Source organism: Phalacrocorax aristotelis, chromosome 6 (assembly GCF_949628215.1).
Source record: "Phalacrocorax aristotelis chromosome 6, bGulAri2.1, whole genome shotgun sequence".
In the NCBI taxonomy this organism is placed as follows: domain Eukaryota; kingdom Metazoa; phylum Chordata; class Aves; order Suliformes; family Phalacrocoracidae; genus Phalacrocorax; species Phalacrocorax aristotelis.
The window spans coordinates 17402142-17426123 of record NC_134281.1 but is presented as its reverse complement, the minus strand read 5'-3'; the positions used below and the strand labels follow the sequence as shown (position 1 = coordinate 17426123).

General features: G+C 59.0%; 5 protein-coding genes across 5 annotated transcripts; 3 read left to right on the top strand and 2 right to left on the bottom strand.

The window, feature by feature from the left end:
• Positions 1-84: 84 nt before the first annotated feature.
• Positions 85-2380, bottom strand: LOC142058260 (uncharacterized). The gene is given in 2 exon segments (XM_075095417.1): positions 85-1617; positions 2366-2380. Coding segments are annotated over 2 exon segments (1548 nt in total).
• On the top strand, positions 2379-3739 carry LOC142058259 (uncharacterized). The gene is made up of 5 exons (XM_075095416.1): positions 2379-2387; positions 2578-2818; positions 2912-2991; positions 3107-3148; positions 3398-3739. Exons 1-5 carry the CDS (start codon positions 2379-2381, stop codon positions 3737-3739), a joined length of 714 nt encoding a protein of 237 aa, XP_074951517.1.
• Positions 3727-6678, top strand: LOC142058655 (U3 small nucleolar RNA-interacting protein 2-like). The gene is made up of 9 exons (XM_075096232.1): positions 3727-3864; positions 4120-4212; positions 4313-4413; positions 4520-4654; positions 5253-5315; positions 5399-5544; positions 5653-5732; positions 5854-5927; positions 6021-6678. The coding sequence occupies exons 1-9, from the start codon at positions 3808-3810 to the stop codon at positions 6124-6126; spliced, it is 855 nt and encodes a 284-aa protein (XP_074952333.1). The 5' UTR covers positions 3727-3807; the 3' UTR covers positions 6127-6678.
• A 4023-nt stretch (positions 6679-10701) lies between these two features.
• Positions 10702-16235, top strand: LOC142058258 (maestro heat-like repeat-containing protein family member 7). Its single transcript, XM_075095415.1, has 14 exons — positions 10702-10768; positions 11037-11186; positions 11389-11543; positions 11670-11817; positions 11958-12136; positions 12225-12362; positions 12555-12669; positions 12937-13074; positions 13689-13865; positions 14296-14451; positions 14905-15006; positions 15347-15449; positions 15722-15775; positions 16030-16235. The coding sequence occupies exons 2-14, from the start codon at positions 11037-11039 to the stop codon at positions 16233-16235; spliced, it is 1821 nt and encodes a 606-aa protein (XP_074951516.1). The 5' UTR covers positions 10702-10768.
• Positions 16236-22425: 6190 nt separating this feature from the next.
• LOC142058257 (uncharacterized) lies at positions 22426-23925 on the bottom strand (the record flags this gene model as incomplete). Its single annotated transcript, XM_075095414.1, is given in 1 exon segment — positions 22426-23925. A coding segment is annotated over 1 exon segment (1488 nt), but the record flags the coding sequence as incomplete, so codon positions are not given.
• Positions 23926-23982: the final 57 nt, after the last annotated feature.

Genomic DNA, 23982 nt, shown 5'->3' with positions numbered 1-23982 from the left:
ATAAATCCCCTCTTAGATTCAAGGTGAGTTGTCTTACAAACATCCATCCTCCGCTCCTCTCCTCACCTTTGGGGAACGGAGGGTCTAGTTTTCCGCCTTTTCCCTAGTCAGCTCCCCCTCAAGATCTATCAGGGGTGGAGCAGCGGCAACTACTCCGACAGTGGCCTTCTTCCCTGACCATTTCTGTACAAGTTTTTCCAATTTTGGGGTCGGGAGTCCATCCATCAGGTCTCGAGGAATGCCCTTCTGAAGCCCTAGATGCCATAAGCCCTGTCGACTTAGGAGTCTCTCTCTCCCGGGATGATTGTTGCGGAGTGGCCTCAAATCCTGGCCCTTCCCAATTGACAGCTGCCGATTGTTAACTTGCTCTGCAGACCGTACAACCCTTGTTTCGGTTTTTTGGAACGATCCACCATCAGGGCCATATTTTCTCCCAAAATTAATTAATTCCTGCGCTACCTCCCTCCACGTCCACACTTTCCTTCCCAACCGCCAATGGTCAGGGGTTATTATCCCTTCCAGAGTGGCCGCAGTTCTTTCTCCTTCGGAATTATTTTGAATTCTCCCCTGTAATTGGATCCCAGTGGGTTTCAGGGAGTCAGGGAGTCCCCGGATCAGGGGAGTCATCCTCCCTGGGTCTACAGGCATCATCATCAGGGAACTCTGGTGGGGCTTGAGCTCCCGATCATACATCTTTTGGAGACAGGCTGCTTTCTGCACGCTTTCCACTAGTTGATCCACCGTACCTGTTATGGCAAGGGGATCTCCCCTCTCCAAAGGGTTCAGCCCTCCGGCCCAATACGCAGCCCTCTGGGTTAATGACCATGGGGCTCGGCGATTACCTGTAGTTAAGAACACACCTGGACCCCAATAGCCTTCTGCTTCTTTCTCCGACAACAAAATTCCATCCCCCCCTGCTGACAGGGACACTCTCCACACATATTCTGTCTCCGATTCCTTCGGAGTTTTTGCAAAGTCTTTTTTCAACTTTGCTACTTCGGTTGCTGTAAATGGGACTTCTTTGGTGAGAACTTGAGGACGGTCATCGTTATTGTCCTCATACAAGTACTCTGTTTTAAAGAGTGGATACATGTGAGGGAAGCTTTCTACAGTTTCCCTTGCCCTCTGCAAGACTCCCTGAGGGTAAACTTGCCGTACCCCTTTCTCTGAAAGTTTCACCTCTACCTCTGCCAGTGTATCTGCTTCCCTCAAAAGCTGATCCCTCAATTCTTCCTTCAGTATGGCATTTTGATTTCTCTCCTCCTGCAACAATCGCTTGTTTCCCTCCAATTGTTCCTGCAGTGACTTTATGACCACCTGCAGTGAGTCTATTGTGACATCGGCTTGACAAAGCCTCCGTTTCCTCTCTTCCACCGCTGCTGACAGACTCGCTCCCAGGACTGCGCAAATTACAGCTTTTCCTTTCCCCGGTCTAACCCTAGCTTCCTTCTACACTACCCTTATCCTGCCTACTACACTCTGCGGTTGAAACCAATGTTTTTTCACCCAATCTTGTCCCCGGGGTGAGGGGCGAGATTGGTGCACCTCCAAAAGATGGTACAGCCGGTGAAGAGACAAAATCGTGGGCGTTAACTGCCTTCTGAGTGGCCATTTTACCTAACACAAAGGGGCTTTATGGTCCTGAGAGGGTCACACCTTAATGCTGCTATCCCCTTTTCCCCCTTTTCGCCCTCAGGAGGTCACACGGGGAAACCAAGCCCTCAGCGGAGCCATCGCCTTTGAGCGATCTCCAAAAGGGAGACCACCCGCCTGCAGTCAGCAGCCCTTCCAGGATGCTCTGGGTACGCGTGGTGACACTCTTTGGCTGCTTATCCTTGAGGAAGCGAGCCTGTTGCCTAACTTGGAGCAGCCGAAGGGTGCTCCCGCTGCCCTTCCACGCCTCCCCAGGTGCCAGAGACAAGACACTAAATGCGCAAAATAAAGCTTCCGAACAAAAGCCGGTTTTAGCGCTTTAGAGCATCGCCGGGACAGGCCGTCCCACCACTACCCCCGGCGACAGCCAAGGCCGGAGTCCTTGGGAGCCCGCAAAGGCCGTGCTACGGGACCAGAAGCCAGGCAGCACCAGGGGGCGTGTCGTTGCGCCGAGAGGCCGGGGCCAGCAGCACCGGGGGCGGGGCAAGCCGCCGAGGGGGCGTGGCTGTCAGCACCAGGGGGCGGGCCGTGTCGCCGAGGGGGCAGGCCCAGCAGCACCGGGGGGCGCGGCAGAGCCGTCACTACTCGAGTGACAGCGCGGCCCGCCGATAGGAAGCGGGGGCGGGGCCGCAGGCGCGGCGGGAGGGGGACCTAGTCAGCTGCAGCCAATAGGCGCGGGGCGCGCCCCTGCAGCCGGCGGGGCGGGCAGCACGTGGAGCGGCAGCATGGCGGCGGTGGGCAGCTGTAGGGCCAAAGCCCCACGTGGGGCGGCGGGACGGCGGCGGCCGCGGGCGGCGGTGAGGGCCGGGCCGGGCCGGGCGGAGGGGGCTGCGGAGTGACTGCCCCTGCGAGGTCGCTCTGGTCGGTGTCCGTGTCCCGTCCCGTCCGATTCCATCCCTGGAGTCACCCTGGTTCGGTCCTCAGGTCCTGGGCGCCGAGAGGAGGTCGCGGGCGGCGGCCGTCCGGCCCGTCGACGAGGTACGAGCCGCGCCGCGGGGGGAAGCCGGTGCCGGTGCCGGTGCCGGTGCTCACGCCTGTCCCCGCAGCCCGTCGTTGGGACGGCGGCGGCGGCGGGAGGCGGCGGTAGAGGAGGAGGTGGAGGAGACGCCGCAGGAGAAGAAGCTGCGCCTGGCCAAGCTGTACCTGGAGGAGCTCCGCCAGCACGGTGAGTGCCGCCCGGTGCCGGTACCCCGGTGGGGCAGAGGGGCGTGCAGCCCTCGGTGCTGAGCCCGGCCCTCACGCCCCGCGTCCGCCACAGAGGAGGAGCGGGCGGCGGCAGAGGAGGAGGAGGAGACGCATCCGGCGGATCTCATCGGCGACCGGCTGAAGGAGGACGTGGTGAGCAGCGGGGCGGGCGCGTCCCCCCAGTCCCGGCAGCGGCGGCGGCGGCGGGCTCTGCCCCGCTCCCGCGGGACCGGGGCCACCTCCGCCGAGCCTCCCGCTTCTTGCCCAGCTGGAGCAGAAGGGTCGGCTGCAGCGCCTGGTCGCCAAAGACGTAAGTGCCCAGCGCTGGGGGCGCCGGGGGCTGCCAGGCTCTAAGTGCCGGCTTTGGGGGGCACTCGGGCACAGCCAGGGCCAGCACCCTGAGTTACTGTGCTGGCTCCGGGACCAGGGCCCTCCTTCTGCCCAGGGTGCCGGGGGCTGGTGCCCTGGAGGAGGGAGGGTGCTGTGCTTGGGTACTCCCATGCCAGGGGAAGGGACCGAGGGAGGCCCAGCTCACATCCCGCTCTCCCTGCGGGTGCAGCCTCCAGATCCAGCCAGCATTCGAGTGCTGCGGGGGCACCAGCTGCCCGTCACCTGCCTGGTCATCTCTCCAGATGACAGGTTCATCTTTTCGGCTTCCAAGGACGGCTCCCTCATCAAATGCAAGTGTTCCCTTGGGGCCGCGACTGGCTGTTCTCCCAGCCTGAACCCTGCAGGGAGGGACCCTGCAGCAGCAGGAGCGTGGGTGCCTGTGGAGGTGGCTGGGCCCCTGCCCCTTCCGGGGATGTGCACATGCATCGTTTTGGGCTCTGTGGGAGGCTCGTTGGCGCTTCCCAATATGTTGGGAGGTTCCCAGGGCGTGACGGCGATGCCTTTCCCGTAGGGGAGGTGGAGAGCGGGAAGAGGCCGTGCGTGGTGCCTAGGGGGAAGAAGGGCACCGAGGAGCGGCACATGGGGCACGCATCCCACGTCCTCTGCATGGCCATCTCATCGGATGGCAAGTACCTGGTACGGGAGAGGGGGCTGGTGCTGCCATGTATGTTGCGGAGGGGTGCTGGTGGGGAGTGCATCTCCTCCTGGGGTCCTGCGGAGAGCGGTATCTCGTGCCCAGGTGTACTTTGCTGGCTTCAAGCAGCCCCTACCTCCGCTGGAGCCAAGAAGGCGTCCCTGGGACCCTCCAAAGCGCTTGGGGTGGGAGCATAGGCTGGGATGTGTGGTGGGTCCTCATGGGGCAGGTCTTGGGTATCCCCTGTGTTCTGCCAGGCTACGGGAGACAGGAACAAGCTGATCATGGTCTGGGACACCGCCACCTGCAAGCGCCTGCACATCTTCACTGGGCACCGCGATGCCGTCTCGGTGAGTCGGGGGCATTGGCTGCGACGCCTGCAGGGCCAGGCAGCACTGTCCTCCCCGGTGCCCCTCACCACTCCCCCTATGTCCGGCTGTCCGTCCGCAGGGCCTGTCCTTCCGGAAGGGCACGCACCAGCTGTACAGTGCCTCCCATGACCGCTGCGTCAAGGTCTGGAACGTGGCGGAGAACGCAGACATGGAGACCCTGTAAGAGCCTGGGGACACACACACCCCACTGAGCCTCCCTCACCTGGGGAAAGAAATGTGGCGGGGGGCTGTGCCTGCCGCAGCTCTTTGCCACCTCCCCCTCCAGGTTCGGGCAGCAGGATGTCATCACGGGGCTGGACAGCCTGAGCCGTGAGTGCTGTGTGACGGCGGGGGGTCGGGACGGCACCGTGCGGCTCTGGAAGATCCCCGAGGAGTCACAGCTCGTGTTTTATGGGCACCAGTAGGTCTGGGGCGGGAGAGGGGGTTGTGGGCAAGTGGGTCCGGCTGGGGCAGTGGTGTGAGGGTGCCAAGCATCACCAGAAGCCTGCTGGCATACTGGAGACACTGATGTCCCAGTGAGCCCTTGTCTCCTTGTGCTGGTTTTGGCTGAGACGGGGTTAATTCTTCTCACTGTGGGGGTCAGCTACCTTTCCAGCTTCCTGCGCTCTGCCGCGTGTGGTGGTGGGCGGGGGGCAGGGCCATGGTGGGGGCAGCTGACCCCGACTGGCCAATGGCATGTTCATTCCATACCATGTGACACCATGACCAGTATTCGGCGGTTCGTTCCCCTCCCCCCTCCCTTCCCCTCCCCCGGGGCTTTGCGCCTCTCGTTGTTCTCCTTTACATTGCATTTCTGTTGTTGTTTCTTTTAATTTTAATCATTAAACTGTTCTTATCCCAACCCGCGAGCGTTACCCTTCTGATTCTTTCCCCCATCTACCGGTGGGGGAGTGAGCGAGCGACTGTGTGGGGCTGAGCTGCCGGCTAAACCACGACACTCCTAAGCAGGATCCCAAAGCACGCTTGTAACTGATGGTAGTTGCCCCTTCTCTTTGTAGGGGCTCCATTGATTGTATCCAGCTCATCAGCGAGGAGCACGTGGTGTCGGGTGCCGATGACGGGTGAGCACGGGGCCGCGACAGTGCCTGGGGTAGGTAGGCAAAGCCCCCTCCTGCAACCCCCTCATGCCTCCCCTCCCTGGTAGGTCTGTAGCCCTGTGGGGGCTGGCGAAGAAGAAGCCGCTGGTGCTGGCCCGGCAGGCGCACGGCATGCAGGACGCCCAGGGCCTGCAGCAGCCGTACTGCATCTTGGCGGTGGCTGCCCTGCGCAACAGTGACCTCCTGGCTACAGGTGTGGGGCAGCTGCTTTGGAGCAAGGGTTTGGGGGTGCAGGGGGTCTGCCCTGCCCCTGCCCGTGCCCCAGGTTGGGGTGCATGGCAGTCTCCTCTCTCTACCCTAGGCTCCCACAGTGCTAGTGTGAAGCTCTGGAAGTGCAGTGAGGGATTTTGGAAGCTGGAGCCCCTCTGGGCTATCCCGTTGGTATGGGTCAGGAGGTTGGGGATGCTGGAGCTGGGCTGGGGGTGTCTCTCGGCGGGTTCTCCCCTCCCTGGGCAGCAGGAGGAGGCTGCGCGAGCCTCTCGCCCTGCCCTGTCCCCTCCAGGTGGGTTTTGTCAACAGCCTCGAGTTCTCGGCAGCCGGTGACTTCCTGGTGGCCGGCCTCGGGCAGGAGCACCGGTACCGTCCCCCTTCCCCAGCGCTGGCTGGGGGCACAGCCTCCACTGCCTCGAGGGCTCGGTGGAGGGTGACCCCCATCTCTCTCATCTGCAGGCTTGGCCGGTGGTGGAGAATCAAAGAAGCCAAAAACAGCATCTGCATCTTCCCCCTGAAGCGGAGGGCTACAGCCCCCAGCTCCCATGTCCCTGACAGCTCCTAGCCCGCTGGCCCCGGAGCCGCTGCACCTGGGTCATGAAACCCTTGTCCCTGGTGCTGCGCCCCATGTCCTTCGTGCAACCACCCTCCTGGGGCCGGCAGCGCCGGAGCGGGGGATGGCGCGTGGCCCCCTGACCCTGCTGGCACCCATATCATGCTGCGGCTCTGCCCTCTGTGAGGGTCTGCCCCCTTCCCTCAGCTTTGGCCAGACCCGAGCTCTGGAGGACTCTGTTTTAAATAAAAAATAAAAAAAAAAGAACAACACAAAACCCAAACCAAACCAAATCCACTTTATTCACCTAAATTACCATGTCTAATGCCCCACGGCTCCTGCCGCCCTGGCCTGCCCCGCTACCTCCTCCTGCCCGTCCCCTGGCACCGACCTGTCTGCCCACCCACCTCGGCGCTGGCCCCGCCGGGCCCGGGGGCCCCACCTCGGCTCCTACGGCGCGGCGGGGCCCTGTGCCCCGGGGAGGGGAGCGAGGAGCCCCGTCCCACCCCGCCCCCCCCGCCCGGTGCCAGCAGGTGGAACCCTCCAGGCGCGTGGCAACCAGTATGCGCGCGGCGGGGCCCTGTGCCCCGGGGAGGGGAGCGAGGAGCCCCGTCCCACCCCGCCCCCCCCGCCCGGTGCCAGCTGGTGGAACCCTCCAGGCGCGTGGCAACTAGTAAGCGGGGAACGCGGCCGCCCCCCGCAGTTGTGCGTCCCTGCGGCTGAGCGCACGGGAGGGCGTCCGGCCCCTCCGAGTGCCCAGCAGCCTTCGAGCGAGGGGAGCCCCGCGGGCCTCGTCCCGGGCCTCGTGTGTGGAAGAGAAAAGAGTCTCAGCGTGCCCGAGGGGCTGGGGGCTGCAGCCCAGCTTAGCCCAGCTGCAGGTTGGGCGGCACCAGCCCCTGGGAGCAAGGGGACAGGGTACAGAGGGGTCCCTGCGACAAGGGGGGTGCCCCGCTACAGGTAAACCCCAGCCCCGTAGCAGGAGGAGGAAGAGAGAGTCAGTCTCACCCACCCCCCCCCCCCCGGGGCAAGGAGGGGTCCTGGGGAAGAGGGGAAGGGGGCACTCGGGGGGTGCCCCCCGGGGGAGTGCTATTGGGGCACTTTGTGACACCCTGGATCACCCAGTGCTGTCCCCCCCAGTGTCTGGGAGGACGGTGTTAGGACAGGGTGAGAGCAAAGAGCCCCCCAAGCATGGCCACCTCTGCCCCACTGCCCCTGGCAGGGCAGCCCTGTGGGGCACAGGGTCCCCCTCACCCCTTTCCTCCGCAGGATGGCAGGGAGACCCCCTAGCAGGCCCAGGCAGGCCTGGGGGGAGAAGGAGGGTGTAGCTGCCCTGGCTCCCCACTCCGGGCCAAAGCCAAGCGAGATGTGCAAGGTCCAGCCGCTGCAGGCGGGTGAGTGTGCAGGCGCTGCGGGCAGGGGGCTGCCTGCCCGTCCCTGCCCGGTCCCGCGCTCGCGTTGCCCAGCCAGGCTGGCATCGGGGCTCCCATGGCACAGTGGCCAGGGAGCCAGCCCTGTCACGGCACCCCGGGACAGGGATCCTCCCTGCCAGCCGGTGGTAGCCTGTCCCTCACCTGGGCACACCAGACCCCCCTCCCCGTGCTGCCCTCCAGCATTGCGCCCTCGCCCCTGGGGCTCACAGGGGACACCTGTGTCCCAGCCTTGAGCCAGGACTGGTGACATCCCTGGGAGCTGGGCAGAGGGCTTGGCTTTTTGTCCCCTGCTCGCCCCCCAGCCCTGCCTGCCTTCTCTCGGCCAGATCCGTGCTGCTCCACCTTGGCTCTGCCCGGGCAGAACGAGGATAACCTGGACATCATCCGAGCCTTCCTCAGGAGCAGACCAAAGGTATCCAAGGCCAATTCTATGAGGCTGCGCCCATGTCTCCTGACCAGTCTTTCTGCCCCCATCCCACGCTCGCAAGGTGCTGGGGGCTGTGCTGCCCCCCTCCCCCCCAACCTGTCTCACCCCCTTGACGCTCTCTGGCCGCCTGTCCCCTCCCTGGCTGGCAGCAAGAGGAGGAGAAGCTGAAGTTTCTGGCCTCCATCTACACCATCTGTAGCACCAGCAGCGCGGGCTCCACAACATGGGACATGCTTTACTTCTGTTTGCTGGAGGTGGTGGAGGCCATCGAGGTGAGGCAGGGGCAGTGGGCAGTGGGCAGAGCCCTGGGGGCAGGAGAGGGCTCAGCCGGGCAGTGGGGTGCATGTGAGCACTGCTCTGGGTCTCCATCCTTGGAGATGCTTGAAAGCCAGCTACGTGGCCTGGCTGGAGCTGGGGCTTGGACCCAATGACGTTTGCAGGTCTCTCGGCCAGCCTGTGGTTCTGTGATGGGCACAGCCCTTCCCACCATGGGGCTTGGGACCACTGGGTGGGGAGGGAGTGCTGGGATGGTGGCACCTGGGCTCTGCCAGCCCCGCAGGCTTTTGATGGGCAAGGGAGACTGCCCCATCCCGATCCATCCCACCCTGCTGTGCTGCACAGGTGCTGCTGCAAGAGGAGCCCACTGACCACCTGGGTACTGTGGTGTGGCGGCAAGCCATGCTGACCATCGCCTCCATGAGGTACTTGCCGCAGCCCCCAGCTTGGCCTCCCCACTGCTGGGCAGCCCTAACGGCACCTCTCCCAGGCAGGGGCCACCCCCAGTCCTGGGTCCAAGAGGGAGGCAGACAGCAGGGCAAGGGGTGCCATAGGCTTTTCCCTCCAAATGCAAGTGTCAGTGTCATGGGGATCAGCCCAGGTCTCCAACCCTGGGGTCTGTCTCCTCCTTGCTGTGTCTGAAGAGCACCTCTCTGTCCCCACAGCAAGGTGGGGCTGCTTCTGCAGGAGATGAGCAGCAGACTCCTCCACATCTGCTTCTGCAGCATCTTCCACCTCCCTCCACAGGACACCCAGGGCCCTGAGGCTTCTCTCTACTCCGAGGTATGCCACGGGGTGAGCCATGGGGAGCTCCCCCACCCCGAGGCACCTTCCTGGGCACCGCAGGGTGCAGCCACGCCCACCCCCCACCCCGCCCAGGCTTCTAGGGCTGCCCCAAGACTCTGTCCCCCCTCACAGACCCTGGCCACGATGGACAGCATGCTGCAGGTGCTGGTAAGCAGCGCCGGTGCTCTCGGCATCCTGGAGCTGCAGAACATCTTGCAGGTCTGGCCTTGGCACAGGGTCCCCACAAGCATTGACCCATGGCTTGAGTGGTGCCCCGCCCCTCCCCAATCAGTGCCTGGTGCAAGGAGGGGGGCAAAGATGTTCCTCCTTCCCTGCGCTGCCTCCCCACCAGCCCCCTGCCTCCTGGCTGCTGCCAGAGCTCCTTTTGCTCCTGCCCCAGCCCACCCCGCTCCTGCAGCCCTGCCTGCTGTTCGTCCTGCCCAACACTCCCTCACAGATGGATCTGCCTGTCTGGCAAGGGGAGCCCAGCCCTGGGACTTTCCCCCGGGCCACATCCTAGAGCCTCCACCACAGGTCCGCAGGGAGGTGGTCACCCCAAAGTCTTGGGTTCCTTGGGTGGGGGGTGGAGGGACCTTTTTTTGGGTGGGGAGCGAGTGAGTGGAAGGCAGCAGAGGCAGCGGCAGGAGTGGGATGCGGTGGCCTGCCTGGCTGCAGCAGGTTGCTTTGAGGGGCAAGAAGGGCACGTGCCCTGGGCCCAGGCCCTGCCCCGGCGCAAGCCTGGCCATGCCGTGCTGTGCCATGCCACCTCCCTGGCAGATCAGCAGCTTTTCTCCTCCCAGCTCCTGCTGCCCTTCACCGATTCCAAGCTGGCAGCAGTGCAGGAGAGGGCTGTGGCACGGATTGCCAGGCTGGCCAACTTCATCGCCACCGAACCCCTGCTGCAGGTACCGAGCTCCCAGTCTGGGCAGCCCCAGTCCCCCATCGCTGTGCTCCTGAGCCCCAGCACCTCCCAGGGAAGCTGGGCACCCAGTCAGCAGGAAGTCAGGAGCAGGGGTCTTTGCCCTGCCCCTGTCCTTGTCCGTGCTCTCTCCCAAGGCAGGAACCTGGGTCCAGCAGCCCTGCCCTGCGGTGGGCTGCTGCCTGGCTGCTCTGGGAGCAGCTGGGGCTCACCTTGTGCCTAGGCTCACCTCATACCCACACTGCCTCTCTTCCTCCAGGTCTGCCCCTGCTTCGCACAAGCTGTAGTCCTCAGGCATCAGTGCTCCAAGACACATCGGTTTGTGATGCTGGGGAGGCTGGTTGGGCACCTCACCCTCTGCTGCACCTGTAAGGACAAGGCGACCCGCCGCGAAGCTGCAAAAGCTCTCCGTCACCTGCATGCCTTCATCCTGCAGCAGAGAAGTAAGAGCAGCTGTGATGGGCTGGGTGCCCCCAGGCACGGGCAGCCAGGGACCACTCTCCTTGGTGAGAGAAAGCCTGATCCAGCCTGCCTGCCTGCAGTCTAAAGAGCCATTTCCCCTTGCCCCTGTTCGCAATAGCCCCAGACCCTCCCTGGGTATCTGCTCCCCAGACCTGCCTGGGTGCCCTCTTTCTTTACTAGTGACTTTTCTGCCTAAAGCTCTCAGACTGCACCTCCAGCTCTTCACCCTCTCTCTGAGCACCCTGGTTTTCGTCCTCCCCAGGCAGGTGGCCCTGGCTGCATGACACAGGGCAGCTGCAGCTCTGGGAGGACGGGCAGATCTCGCAAAAAAGCAGCGCTAACGAAATCTTTTTGGTAAGAAGTGCCTTCGGCTCCTGCCTGGGGTGGTCAGCATGAGTGAAGGGACACCTGATGCGTGGGGATGATGTGGGCTCACGCTGTTCCTGAGCGGAGGCTAGGCAAAAGCCCGCAGCAAGCTCCGCTTCCCCACAGAACCCTGACCCCCACCACCAGTCTCCTCCCCAGCGCAGCCTGGCTCTGCATCCCACTCTCACTGCACAGCCAAGATGCTCTGTGTGATGCTCTAGGTGACAAACCTCCCCTCCTCTCCTTCATCGCACAGATGTTCAAGTACCACCTCCAGCCCTCTGACCAGGTAGACATCATCCTCATGGCCATCAAGAGCTTGAGAGCCCCAAGCGCCTACAGCATCAGGGCGGCTGCCCACATGGTGGAAGTCCTTGTGGCAGACCCTGCCTTCCCGATGGGACAGGTGAGTAGCCCGTGGGTGGCACAGCCAACACTCGGGCCCACCAGAGGATCGTTCCTCCCTGGGCCCTGTGCCTGACCAGCACTGATGCCATCTCAAGCCAGCGTACTGCAGCAGGAATGCAAAGCGGCTCCCAGTGGGAGCTGGGTAAACAGCTGCGCTCACCCCGCTGACACCCCCACTCCCTTCTGTGTCTGTCGTCCAGGTGCTGAACATCGTGTGGGCCATCTACAGAAACCTGCCCTTCATCAGGGCGGTGGTAGCCCTCAACAGCCTGGAGAGGGCCCTGCTGGTGCTGATGCACAAACAGCCCAGCATGGTGGTGGCCAGCCTGTTGCAGTGCTCCCCAACATGTACCTGGTACGGGGCCCACCAGCCTTTGGGGGTCCTCTCACTCCGGGAGAGGGGCCCTAAGACCCTCCCGAGGGACTTCAGCCTGGCCATCCTCCGGGGTGTCCCTGCTGACAGAGCCCCGGGTCCCCGCAGTGTTGCGATGCGCATGTGGAAGGTGACACTCTCCAAGCCCCAGGTTGCGGAGAAGGTGCTGCAGGAGCTGCTCAGCAGGCTGATGAACCAGTCGCCGTGCAAGACCTCCACCTCTACTGGGGACAACCCCCGCGTCCTCTCCCTGGCTGTGAGTTACTGGATGAGGCCTCACTGACCTCTGGGGCTGCTCTCGGCTGTCCAGGGCCTCCACTCTCCTTCCCTGCCCATCCCAAGCCTTGATGTCCCCAGGGGCGCAGGGACGTCTCAGTGTCTAGCTGTCTTCTGCAGGCAGCCAGGACGGTAAGCGAGATCCTCCTGCAGCGCATCTGCCTGCGGGAGGTGGAGGCGATTTTCCCCCAGCTTTTCCTGGCACTGCTTTTCCAAGTGTCATTCACCACGGAGTTGACGGTGCAGGAGGTGCACATCTTTTGGAGGGAGCACCAAGAGGATCTGCTCGGTCCCATCAGGTGCTCCATCCCTGTCCTCTCATCCCTGCCAGCTACCTGGAGCCAAGGCAGGGGTGCCAGTGGGAGCTGAGCATTTCTCTTTGTGCAGGTCTGTGGTGCAGTCCATGAGAGTGCTGCTCTGCAGCATGGGCTTTGAGAGCCAGGCGCTGGCCATTGAGGCGCAGGGTGGCTGGGATGCCCTGCTCAGCAGCCAGACCCACCTCATGGGAGTCCGCATTGTGGCCAGGTGAGAGGCCCTTCTCCCTTGCTCCTCGGGGACCATCACCCCATGTCACCCCCTCCCTTGGGGGCACAGATGGCAGAGGGCTCCCGTTGCTCAAAGAAAGCGCTGCAGGTGGGTGATGCCCAGAGTGGTGCAAACCCCAAAGATATGTGTCTGCCTGGCTCAGGCCTGATGGTGCCTCCTTCCCCCTGCCAGGGAGATGATGAAGACCCCAAGACCCCTGCTCTCCACCATCTTCTGCCATCTGGCAGAACTCCTCAGTGTGGAGGAGCCCACCTGGGGGATGATCGCCATGGTCTTCCTCGTTGAGGTGAGCCTGACGGCACTGTTCCAAGCTCTCTCCGATGCTCAGCTCTCCCATGCCAGCTGCTGTGGGGGGAGCTGGGGCAGCAGATGGGCTCTGGTTGTCGCCGTGGAGGAGCAGGCGAGCAACCAGTGTGGTGGAGCGTGGGGCACGGGGCTTCTCCACAGTCCCTGCTGCCTGTGTCTGGGCTTGGTCGTGACCCAGCATCCTTGCCCTGAGGTAGTGGTTGGAGGCAGCACCACACCTCACCAGCTCCCGCTGTGCGTGTTTCAGATGTTGGGCTGCACCAGCCTCAGTGAAGAGCTGGACCGTGCCCTGGAAATCTTCCCCATGTATCTGCAGAGCCAGTGCCTGGGGATGCCCAGCCTGGTGCTCAGGGGCCTCCTCAGGCTCAGTGAGAGGCCCGACACGGTGAGTAGGGGGCAGCAGGGACAGCCGGGACAGCAGCCCAGGGTGGAGCAGTGGGTGACGGGTAACGTGGTGGCTCAGGCTTTTCTGGGCACAGGGAGCCGTGCCGGCTGCTGCCGGCTCTCCTGCCTGCCCCGCCCTCTGCCCCATGACTGTGCCGTGCAAGGAGAGAGGCAGTAGTGCCGAGGGGAAGGGGCTTCTGCTGCCAGCACGTCCTGGCAGGGGTGCTGGTGGCAGAGTGACCAGCCCGAGCGTGGGGTCTGCAGAGCCTGACCGTGGGGTGCTGAGCCCCGGGGTGAAACGCAGCAGCTGCGGCAGGGGCTGCTGGCAGCTCGGGCAGCTTTCCAGGCAGTGCCAGTTGCCCACCAGCCTACCCAGGGGGTCTGGTGGAGAAGGGGGTAGCCAAGGGGCTGGCAAGGAGCCAGAGCTGTCTGTCCTCACCCTCTGCGCCCTGCTCTTCTCACGGCCATGGCGGTAAGCCCTGTCTGCCAGGACCTTGCCCTTGTGACCTGCACTGCCTGCTGAGAAGCTAGTGGGAGGCCAGTCTGCGCGGAGAGGGTTTTCACCCCTCTGGTAGGTCGCTCCTTTACAAAAAGGAGATGGTGTGTCTCCAACAGGCAAGGAAAACCCTCGTCCTGCTGCCGTATGTCATGGAGCAGCTGCAGGGTGCTGACAGTGATGCCAGCGCCATCGCCCTGTCCCTGCTCAGCAACCTGCTCCGGCTGCTGGAGGGGAAGACGCTCAGCCTGACTGCCCTGGCGCTGGCTGAGAAGCTCCAGCCGCTCTTCAGCGACGTAAGGCTGGGGGAGAGACCCGTGCCCCTCTCAACAGGCACCTCCATTCATGCCTCCCGTGCTCTGCAGGGGGATGCTTTGCCCCGCAGCCCCCAGACCCCATCGCTGCCCTTGGCAGCTCTGTGGTGTGTCCCAAACCCGCCACGTGGACCCACCCTGGCTCAGCCTCCCTGTCGCGGCAGAGACGAGGATTGCAGGACGCTGGCAGACGTGCTGAGCCCCACCGATGCACACCCTGCCCTGGCAGCATCCTCCAGCCCTCTGCAGGGTCTCCTTCTCCAACCCCCAGCCCCAGGGACCCTAGCCTCCCTGGGCAGACCTTCTCTATGCCACAGCTTGCTCCCTTTTGGAGCAGGGCTGCCTGCAGCTGTTTTGGGCCCCTTGCTTGCCATAGGCTTGAGACTGAGGTCCTCTTCCTCTCCTGCACCAGGAGTCGAGCACTGTGCGGGAGCTCTCCATCCAGCTCTTCCGAAACACAATGGGGGTTGTGGTGGATGCCAAAAAGAAGAAGATGAAGGAGGTGGTGTGGGGCAGCCTGCTGCCACTGCTCTTTCACCTGCACGACGAGGACAAGAATGTGGCCAAGGTGGGACTCCCAACCTGACCTGTTCTTTGGGCAGGGCGGTGCTGGACCCTTTAAAAGTGTGTCGCCATGAGGTCTAGCTCGCTGGGTCCCTGCACCAGGCACAGCGCACCTCCCTGCCCGCTGCTGCCTTTCTCCTCCTGCTCCCCGGGTGGATGGGGAATTAGGTCCCTTTCCCACCCAGCTCCCTCCGCACAACCCCTGGCGTGAGTCCCTGCAGCCCCAGAGACGGCGCTGTGGCTCTGCAGCAGCCTGGGGTCACCAAGGCCAAAACACTAGAGCCAGAGAGGGTGGCTGCCCTTATATTCCCCCAGGGTGCTGAACCCGGTGGCAGCATCAGTCCCCAGCTGGTGCGTCTTCCCTGCACGGGCAGGGCAGGCTCTGAGCCCTCCAAAGAGGGGGGACACAGGGTCTTGTGTCCCTGGCGGTGGTGGTGGCATCTCTGCTACTCACCAGGCCTCCCAGGAAACCCTCAGCAGTGCTGGACAGTTCCTGAAGTGGCGGCAGCTGGCCCAGCTGGGCGAGACCGTGCAGGCATGGAGGATCAGCGAGTGCCTGGTACGCACAGCCCCAGCACCCCCAGGTTCCGCCCTGGGTGAGCCCTGCCCCATGCCCAGCACGGGGGACGGGGGGCCTGTGCCCCCATAGCGGTATGCACCCTCCTGGAGCAGGCTCTGCCCCAGGCTGTCCTCTCCCCCGGAGTCCCAAAGGGCACCCTGCCAGCAGGACGGCACCCCGGCGTCCCTGGGGAGCCCTCTGCTCCCTCCGAACCCCGATGCCACACGGCAGGGAGCTGGGAATGTCCTGCTGGGGGGAAGGAGGGTGGCCCTGGGCGGGGGGGGAGGGCCAGACTGGGGGGCAGCTCTGCACCAACCGTGCACCCTTCTCCTCCCTCCAGCTGGCCAGGAACAGGAGCAGGGCCAAGGAATACCTGCGCCAGAGCCAGTCCTACCTGCGGAGCCCACAGGAGCCCCTGCGGCGGGAAGCTGTCAGGTTCATTGGTGAGCCACGAGCCCCATGGTCCCTCCCTCCTTCTCCCCAGGGTCCCTGTGGCCCAGCGCAGGACCTGTGGGGCACTCCTTCTGCCCGTCCCACCCCTGGCTGTGCAGGCAGGGCTGGCAGGAGGCTCATCCATCCCCTCCCCGATGCCGCAGCCCAGGGTCAGCCCTCCCCGGGGAGCTGTGCTGGCCAGGTGGGCTGGGTGGAGGGTTCTCCAATGGGCAGTGGGGTCCCCAACAGGCAGCAGGGTCCCCAACGGGCTGCATCCCCTCAGGGCTCATCGGACGGCAGGTGGATGGGCACGAGGAGTTGCAGTACATCAGAGAGGGTGAGTGAGGGCAGTGGGGAGGAGGAAGGACCCCGGCACGGAGCTCCCCCCTGGGAGAGGGGGGCTCTACTCCCAGCGTGTGCGTGTCTCCGGGGAGGGGGCTGTTTCTGGAGGGGCACATTCCTGACCGGCAGCACCCAGCTGAGCCTCCCGCCCCCCAGCTCCCTCCTGGCCCTGGAATCACGGGGCACAACGTGCCCTGCCTGGAGGGGACACAGGGCTGTCACCTCACCTCTGCTGCTTTGTCCCCGCAGTCCTTCAAGATGCAGGGAGAGACACGAGTCTCCTGGTCTCCTCCCTGGCAACACAGGCGCTCCTCATCCTCAGCTTGAGGAAGGCTGAGTCGAGGTTTAACGTGCAACGGCTGAGCTTCCGGCTGCTGAGGGCATGGACGAGGTGGCACTCGGCACCCAGAGAGGACTCTGCTCAGGCAGAGAGAAAGCAGCAACCCCAGCCCTAGGGTGCTCTGCAGCTTGGGGTATCTCCTCTTCCCAAAGTCTAACAGGAGAGAAGAGACCTCAGCCCCAGAGGAGCTGGCGTCCTCTGGAGAGCAGCAGGACAGCCGCTTTTTCCCGTGGTGCAGGGCATCACCTGCCCACACGCTTTGTCTTTGCCACGAAGCACCAGCTGCTGGGCTGGGCTGGGCTGCAAAACAGAGGGAAGGAGAAGCCGGAGCCGGAGCCGGAGCCAGAGCCGAGGATGAAGTTGAGGCTGAAGCCTTCCCTCCCCTCCCCAGGGCCACGCCAGGGTGAATCACTTTTTCTGCCTCCCACCGTCTGAGAAGCCTGCGCTGCCTGGGGCCGACGTGGCCGAGTGCGGGAGCTACAAAGCCACCAATGCTCTGACTCCGGCAGCTTTGTCCTCTCCGTGTCCCCAGCAGGAAGGGCAGCTCTGCCTCCTGCCCATGCCACCCATCCCCACCGGCCCTGCGCCCGTTCCCACCCAGGGACGTTGGAAGTCCCAAGAGGAATGGTAAGAGGTCACTAAGCGAAACCAAGCCCTCCGTGGAGCCGTTGCCTTGGAGCGATCTCCAAAAGGGAGACCACCCGCCAGCAGTCAGCAGCCCTTCCAGGATAAACTCTAAACAAGGCCAACGCCTAACATCAGTAACAATTCAGTTTCCAAATAAAACAGACTGGAGAGACAAACGCTTTGTACAATTTGGGCTGTGGATGACACAGATTGACGTACAGCTCCAATGTGTTTAACTCCATCAGGTGATACAATGGGTACAAACTGCATATTTGTGACAACACGTTGGATTAACTGAATGAAACATGGGATGACACATGGCAAAAACAGTAACGTAGCTAGACCACGCAATAGGTAAAATAAGATTTGTTTTATCCAAGGACCTCCTGGAAGCCAGGAGAACATATCGACATTCCAGCCTTTCCAGGTTTGGGGGGCAACATGGGCCAATTTCCATATTCCGGCAGTAATTTGTTTGATGACTTTGCCATTGTCATTGATTTTTAAACAGCAACTAGAATCATGCAATTTCCCACAGACCCCGCCTTCTTCGGCTAGTAGGTAGTCGAGAACCAAGTGATGTTGATAAATTGCAGTTTGCATTTGGGTTGCCTGATCTGCCAGTAGGTCGAGGGCCTCAGCTGTTTGATTGGTGATAATTTCTAATACGGCTTGCAGCCGGATAATGCAATGTAGATTATAAATGGGTTCTCGAGCACCACTAACCCATTCATTGTGTAGCCAAATCAACTAGAATTGTTACATGAGAACATAGAGTATAGGAATTAGCGTATCCATCGATCTGTGTAGTGATCAAAACCAATTTGTGTTTCTAATCATTTATATATAGACAATGTGTTTTGTTACTAGAAGAATGCACTTCTGTCAAAAGGAATGATAAAGTGCAGTTTTGTGTAGCAGACTGAGAAAACTGGCCAGGATTGCCGGGACTGAGAGCCAAAAGGGTAAAAGGTAATTCCAGCAGGGGGAGATCGCGACCACCGACTCACGGACCACCGACCCAAGTAATACCACCTACTCAAAAGAGAACAATAGAAGAAGTCGACTGAGTTTGCGCAGTAATCTACATGTGGAACGAGCAAGTTTGTACCAATCAGTAGAAAGGACAATAATGAATATGTATGAATAGGTAAATTTTTGATCTATAAATTGTATGGGAAAGGTGCGTAAGGTATGCACGTGAGGAGGAACGATCCCCCCTGCATCCGGCGCCGTGAATAAAGAATGCCTGCTCTTTAATACTAAATTAGTGTTAAGGAGTTGTTTCTGATTTTACCACGTTTTTCGGTAACAATTGGGGTTCCAAGTTGCACGTCCATAATGTTGTATGATACGCTGGGGGGTCCGCACGTCTTTACCCCAGGACCGGCCACTCCCATCGGTGAGGGAGGTATCAGTAACTTTGGATCGTTTTTCCCGCTTCAAATCATCATATATTCAAATGCCTAAATGGTCTCCGTCTGTTTCTGAGAGTAAGAAAACCAAGGGACGGATCACCCCAACGCAACATATTCCTGACCAGTTTGCTGGTAACGCTTTATATGCATGGTTTCCACATATGCAACAGTGTCCCTCGAGGGCCACTGATCCATTAGCAAAGGGTCCTTTCCAATGTTCCACACGGGGCGAAGGGTCAAAATAAGGGGTAGGTTCTAAACCAAACGGCCACTTTCAACGCAACAATATAGCGATTCCTTTGTGGAGTTTTCACAACATGGTATGTCTGAACAAAGGCCTTCCCACGTTCTCCTCCAACGGGGCCAATCTATTCTATTACAATATTTACAGTTGTAAGCTCCTGCTTCCTGGTCCCAAATACAAGCACGGCCCACAGAGTTGCCTCGGCTGGTATTAGGTGTGAGAGACCAAAATCTGGGAAATGCATTCTGGTATCCCTCTTCATTCACCCAGGCATAGCTGTATACAAGTTCATCCTTTTCATGTGGCCCCTCTCCCACCTGAACGGTTATGCTTACGTTCTGATATGTCCATTCACATGTGCCGTTACCCACAAAGACGCCATCCTTTTGTGTTCTAGCCAAACAGTATTTACCTTTCTCTGGGTGAGTCATGTGAGCTTTGCCATGTTTTATTCCCTTTCGTTTCGCTATATTTACTCACCCACCATTTTGGTAGCAAAGGTATAGCTACCCAGGGCCAACTTGATAGACCAAACGGTCCTCCACATATCCAGCATTCTGTGAGGTTATAAACACTTGCTATTTGTTCAGCCAATTGCATAAAAGAATTCTTTATATCATTTCCTTCATCCCTAAAGTCTTTGAGGGGATAACTGATTGTTCCAGGGATCGCGACCCATACAATACACCAAAACAACAAAATTGACATTTTGCTCTACAAATCCAGCCTAAGCTTACAAATGTTATACAATCAATCACAAAAATACACATAGTCAAAATCAAATGTTAATCTTCCCACATTCGGTTGCGTTCCCACAGGGATCTCCTGTGAAATGAAACAAAACGTCGACTTGCCCAGTTTGGGCTTCATCTACGTGCTTAAAATGAGGGAACAATCCAGCGAGTGTTAATTTTGTGCTCTTTCCCCCCCAGGCATCTTCAGCCTTCCAGGCATATTTGTTAAGGGGTTCAGTAAGTATGAGGGGGACGGTCCCAACGGTTGGCATTTCTACCGACGCTGGCTGTCCAGGAGAGAAGGTTGGTTCCCTTGGAACACTAAGAGCTTGAGACGTTGGAATTAAAACTGGGGGTTTAGGACAAAAGCCATTTAATCGGGGGCATCCATTTGTTCCCCAGCGACCATTGACTCGGGTAGCTGCATCCCAGAGGTGCTCCACCCAATGCGGCTTATGAGGTTTCAGAAATCGTTTTGAGAGTCCATTAGTTCGTTCCACTATCCCCTTGGCTTGGGGGTAATACGGGGTGTGGAATACCCACTTGATTCCTTCTTCCCTTGCCCACTCCTGTACTCTGGTAGCAGTAAAATGACTGCCATTGTCTGACTGAATAGAACTAGGTTTTGGGAGGGAGCTAAACCAGAATTTCAGGGCCCGCACTGTATTTTCCCCAGGTGCTCGTGGAAATGCTTCGGCCTGGACTAGGCCAGAAATTACTTCCACGCCTACTAATACATATTGTTTTCCTTCTGACTTTCGGAAAGGCCCAATATCATCGATTTGCCAGACTTCCCAGAGGGTCTTTTTGTCTCTCAAATGGAGTGGGAACTCCTCCCTGGGATGTCGCTCTAGCCGAAGTCGGCATTGCTCACAAGCTGAAATACAGGCCCTGCAAGCGTCCCGAGGGGCAGGCCAGCCTCTGGCATGTGCCTCCTTGTATAAATCATTAGACCCCGCGTGGCCACGTTTAACATGTAGCCATTCTAGGAGCCTATCCCAATTTTCTCCTGTTTGGTCCTCCTTCTGCAGAGGGGCAATTCTGGCCAATTCGTCCGCCCTATTATTCCACTCACTCACTGGAGTACCCCCTTCCGGGTGGGAGGGCACCCATCCTATTGCAAAATCCCCGTGTTTGGCAACATTTAAGATTTCTTGCCACCTCTCCTTTTGCCACACTGGCACCCGATTTACCTCCCAGTTGTTCTGTTCCCAAAAAGGGAGCCATTCTGTGCACCTTTGAATACTGCAGACGAGTCAGTGTAGATGTACACCGGAGTCCCTGCTTTTCCCTCGCTATTAAACACACTCCATACCGCCACTAACTCTCCCACTTGGGCACTGCCCTCGCCTTCAGGAATTATTTCCCTCTAGGTATCCACATGAATAGCTACAGCCCGATACTTCCACTGTTGGCCCTCTCGTTTGGCGGCGGCGTCTGCGAACCATACGTTTCGCAGCTCCTCCGAAAATGGCGGGGCAATCCTAACTACAGAAGGAGGAGGGGTATCCTCCTCCCGAAGGTTTGTCGCTTCTTCCTGTATGTTTAACACCTTTGCGGTACCTTCAGTGACTGTAAAAACACTACAGTAATGTTCGATTTTAGCATACCGTTTCCTCACAGTACCCCTTTGGGCCACCCCGTCAGGGGGAGGGGTCCCTGCTAACACAGGCGTAATTACCTTAAAGGGTCCCCTTAAAACTATAGGTTGTTGGCGTATGGTTCGCTCCGCTTCTCTAAGAGCTAAGCTCACTACAAACAAACCCTTTTCCCAGCTGGAGTACCGCTTTTCAGCATCCTTAAAACTCCTAGAATAAAACCCAGTCGGTCGAATGGGACCTTCTGCTCCTTTCTGCCAAAAATGAATTGACAATCCCCAGTGTGCGAACCCCCATTCAATTTGAACTGGGTCGGTGGGGTGGATAGGGCCCAAAGTTTGATGGGTGCTTGCTTCAAACACCAAAAGCTGCAGTGCCTCATCGTGAGCTGGAGTCCATTTCCAAATCACCCTCTTTCGCAACAGGTCATATAAGGGACGTGCCATTATTGCAAATTTCGGCTTATGCTTTCTCCAAAAGACCAAGAATCCCAAGGTGTGTTGCAGCTCCTTTTTACCTTCCGGAATTTTTACCTGATCTAACGCTGAGAGGGTGTCCTGAGGAATACAGGCTGACCCTCCTTTCCACCAGATGCCCCACAACTTAACTTCACTGGCAGGGGCTTGTATTTTTTCTTTGGGTATTTGAAGGCCTGTTCCTTCCAGGTGATTAATAGTTCTGTCCTGCATAGTCTGCACCGAAGCTATGGTATGTCCCCCTTTTAGTATGTCATCAATATACTGATAGACTTTGACCTCTCTTTCTGATGGGATTATTGCCAATTCCTGTGCTGGGGCATGGTGGGCCAAGGTAGGCGAGTGTTTATATGCCTGAGGCAAACGGGTAAAAGTATACTGTTGTCCTTCCCAGGTAAAAGCAAATTGGTCTCGATCACACTCCTGGAGTGGAACCATAAAAAACATGTCCTTCACATCAATGGTTGCTAAGATAGGGTGGGCCTGTTCTTGAATGGCTGCAAGTAATTCGGCTATGTTGGGTACAGCCGCAGTCAGGGGGCCAGTGTTTGCATTCAGTCGCCGATAGTCAATGGTCAGGCGCCATTTTCCATTAGGGTTGCATACTGGCCACACTGGTGAATTGTACGGGGAGTGAGTAAACACTAAAATTCCCTGCTGTTTGAGATCCTCAGTTACTGGGGCTATCCCTTCCCTGGCTCCTAGCAGCAACGCATAGGGTTTTACGTTGGTAGTCTTGGAGGGGGGAAGGCCAGGTGCCGTTTGCAATAGGCGCACCTCCGCCCAAGATGTTTCAGTTAATTGCCTGACCTGGGGGATGCCAAAAGACCACGAGTTCCCCTGGGTGTCATGCCACTGCCTTCCCTTCAACGCAGCCATGCCTAAAATGTTCGTCTGAAAAGGTCCTATGGCTACCATGGTATTGATGGGGGCTTCCTCTCCTGGGAACCATAGTGTCACTGAACTCACAGGCATTGACTGTGTTTTTCCCAGAGCATTTAAGATAATTAGATTTCTAGATGGGATAGAGATCCCGCACCGTTCTGCTTCGGTCTGCATCAGTGCGGTGATTTGTGGCCCAGTATCAATTAGAAAAATTACCGGTCTTTTCCTTGGTCCTACAGCTACTGTGACTAATAAATCCCCTCTTAGATTCAAGGTGAGTTGTCTTACAAACATCCATCCTCCGCTCCTCTCCTCACCTTTGGGGAACGGAGGGTCTAGTTTTCCGCCTTTTCCCTAGTCAGCTCCCCCTCAAGATCTATCAGGGGTGGAGCAGCGGCAACTACTCCGAGAGTGGCCTTCTTCCCTGACCATTTCTGTACAAGTTTTTCCAATTTTGGGGTCGGGAGTCCATCCATCAGGTCTCGAGGAATGCCCTTCTGAAGCCCTAGATGCCATAAGCCCTGTCGACTTAGGGGTCTCTCTCTCCCGGGATGATTGTTGCGGAGTGGCCTCAAATCCTGGCCTTTCCCAATTGACAGCTGCCGATTGTTAACTTGCTCTGCAGACCGTACAACCCTTGTTTCGGTTTTTTGGAACGATCCACCATCAGGGCCATATTTTCTCCCAAAATTAATTAATTCCTGCGCTACCTCCCTCCACGTCCACACTTTCCTTCCCAACCGCCAATGGTCAGGGGTTATTATCCCTTCCAGAGTGGCCGCAGTTCTTTCTCCTTCGGAATTATTTTGAATTCTCCCCTGTAATTGGATCCCAGTGGGTTTCAGGGAGTCAGGGAGTCCCCGGATCAGGGGAGTCATCCTCCCTGGGTCTACAGGCATCATCATCGGGGAACTCTGGTGGGGCTTGAGCTCCCGATCATACATCTTTTGGAGACAGGCTGCTTTCTGCACGCTTTCCACTAGTTGATCCACCGTACCTGTTATGGCAAGGGGATCTCCCCTCTCCAAAGGGTTCAGCCCTCCGGCCCAATACGCAGCCCTCTGGGTTAATGACCATGGGGCTCGGCGATTACCTGTAGTTAAGAACACACCTGGACCCCAATAGCCTTCTGCTTCTTTCTCCGACAACAAAATTCCATCCCCCCCTGCTGACAGGGACACTCTCCACACATATTCTGTCTCCGATTCCTTCGGAGTTCTTGCAAAGTCTTTTTTCAACTTTGCTACTTCGGTTGCTGTAAATGGGACTTCTTTGGTGAGAACTTGAGGATGGTCATCGTTATTGTCCTCATACAAGTACTCTGTTTTAAAGAGTGGATACATGTGAGGGAAGCTTTCTACAGTTTCCCTTGCCCTCTGCAAGACTCCCTGAGGGTAAACTTGCCGTACCCCTTTCTCTGAAAGTTTCACCTCTACCTCTGCCAGTGTATCTGCTTCCCTCAAAAGCTGATCCCTCAATTCTTCCTTCAGTATGGCATTTTGATTTCTCTCCTCCTGCAACAATCGCTTGTTTCCCTCCAATTGTTCCTGCAGTGACTTTATGACCACCTGCAGTGAGTCTATTGTGACATCGGCTTGACAAAGCCTCCGTTTCCTCTCTTCCACCGCTGCTGACAGACTCGCTCCCAGGACTGCGCAAATTACAGCTTTTCCTTTCCCCGGTCTAACCCTAGCTTCCTTCTACACTACCCTTATCCTGCCTACTACACTCTGCGGTTGAAACCAATGTTTTTTCACCCAATCTTGTCCCCGGGGTGAGGGGCGAGATTGGTGCACCTCCAAAAGATGGTACAGCCGGTGAAGAGACAAAATCGTGGGCGTTAACTGCCTTCTGAGTGGCCATTTTACCTAACACAAAGG

Coding starts and splice junctions, on each gene's coding strand:
- LOC142058259 (XM_075095416.1), top strand. Junction 2,819..2,911: donor GGAGGAGCTCCGCCAGCACG/GTGAGTGCCGCC, acceptor CGTCCGCCACAG/AGGAGGAGCGGGCGGCGGCA. Junction 2,992..3,106: donor ACCGGCTGAAGGAGGACGTG/GTGAGCAGCGGG, acceptor CTTCTTGCCCAG/CTGGAGCAGAAGGGTCGGCT.
- LOC142058258 (XM_075095415.1), top strand. CDS start 11,037: ATGTTCAAGTACCACCTCCAGCCCTCTGACCAGGTAGACATCATCCTC. Junction 13,866..14,295: donor TCCAGCCGCTCTTCAGCGAC/GTAAGGCTGGGG, acceptor CTCCTGCACCAG/GAGTCGAGCACTGTGCGGGA. Junction 15,007..15,346: donor GGAGGATCAGCGAGTGCCTG/GTACGCACAGCC, acceptor TCCTCCCTCCAG/CTGGCCAGGAACAGGAGCAG.
- LOC142058655 (XM_075096232.1), top strand. CDS start 3,808: ATGGGGCACGCATCCCACGTCCTCTGCATGGCCATCTCATCGGATGGC. Junction 4,414..4,519: donor AACGCAGACATGGAGACCCT/GTAAGAGCCTGG, acceptor CTCCCCCTCCAG/GTTCGGGCAGCAGGATGTCA. Junction 4,655..5,252: donor CTCGTGTTTTATGGGCACCA/GTAGGTCTGGGG, acceptor TTCTCTTTGTAG/GGGCTCCATTGATTGTATCC.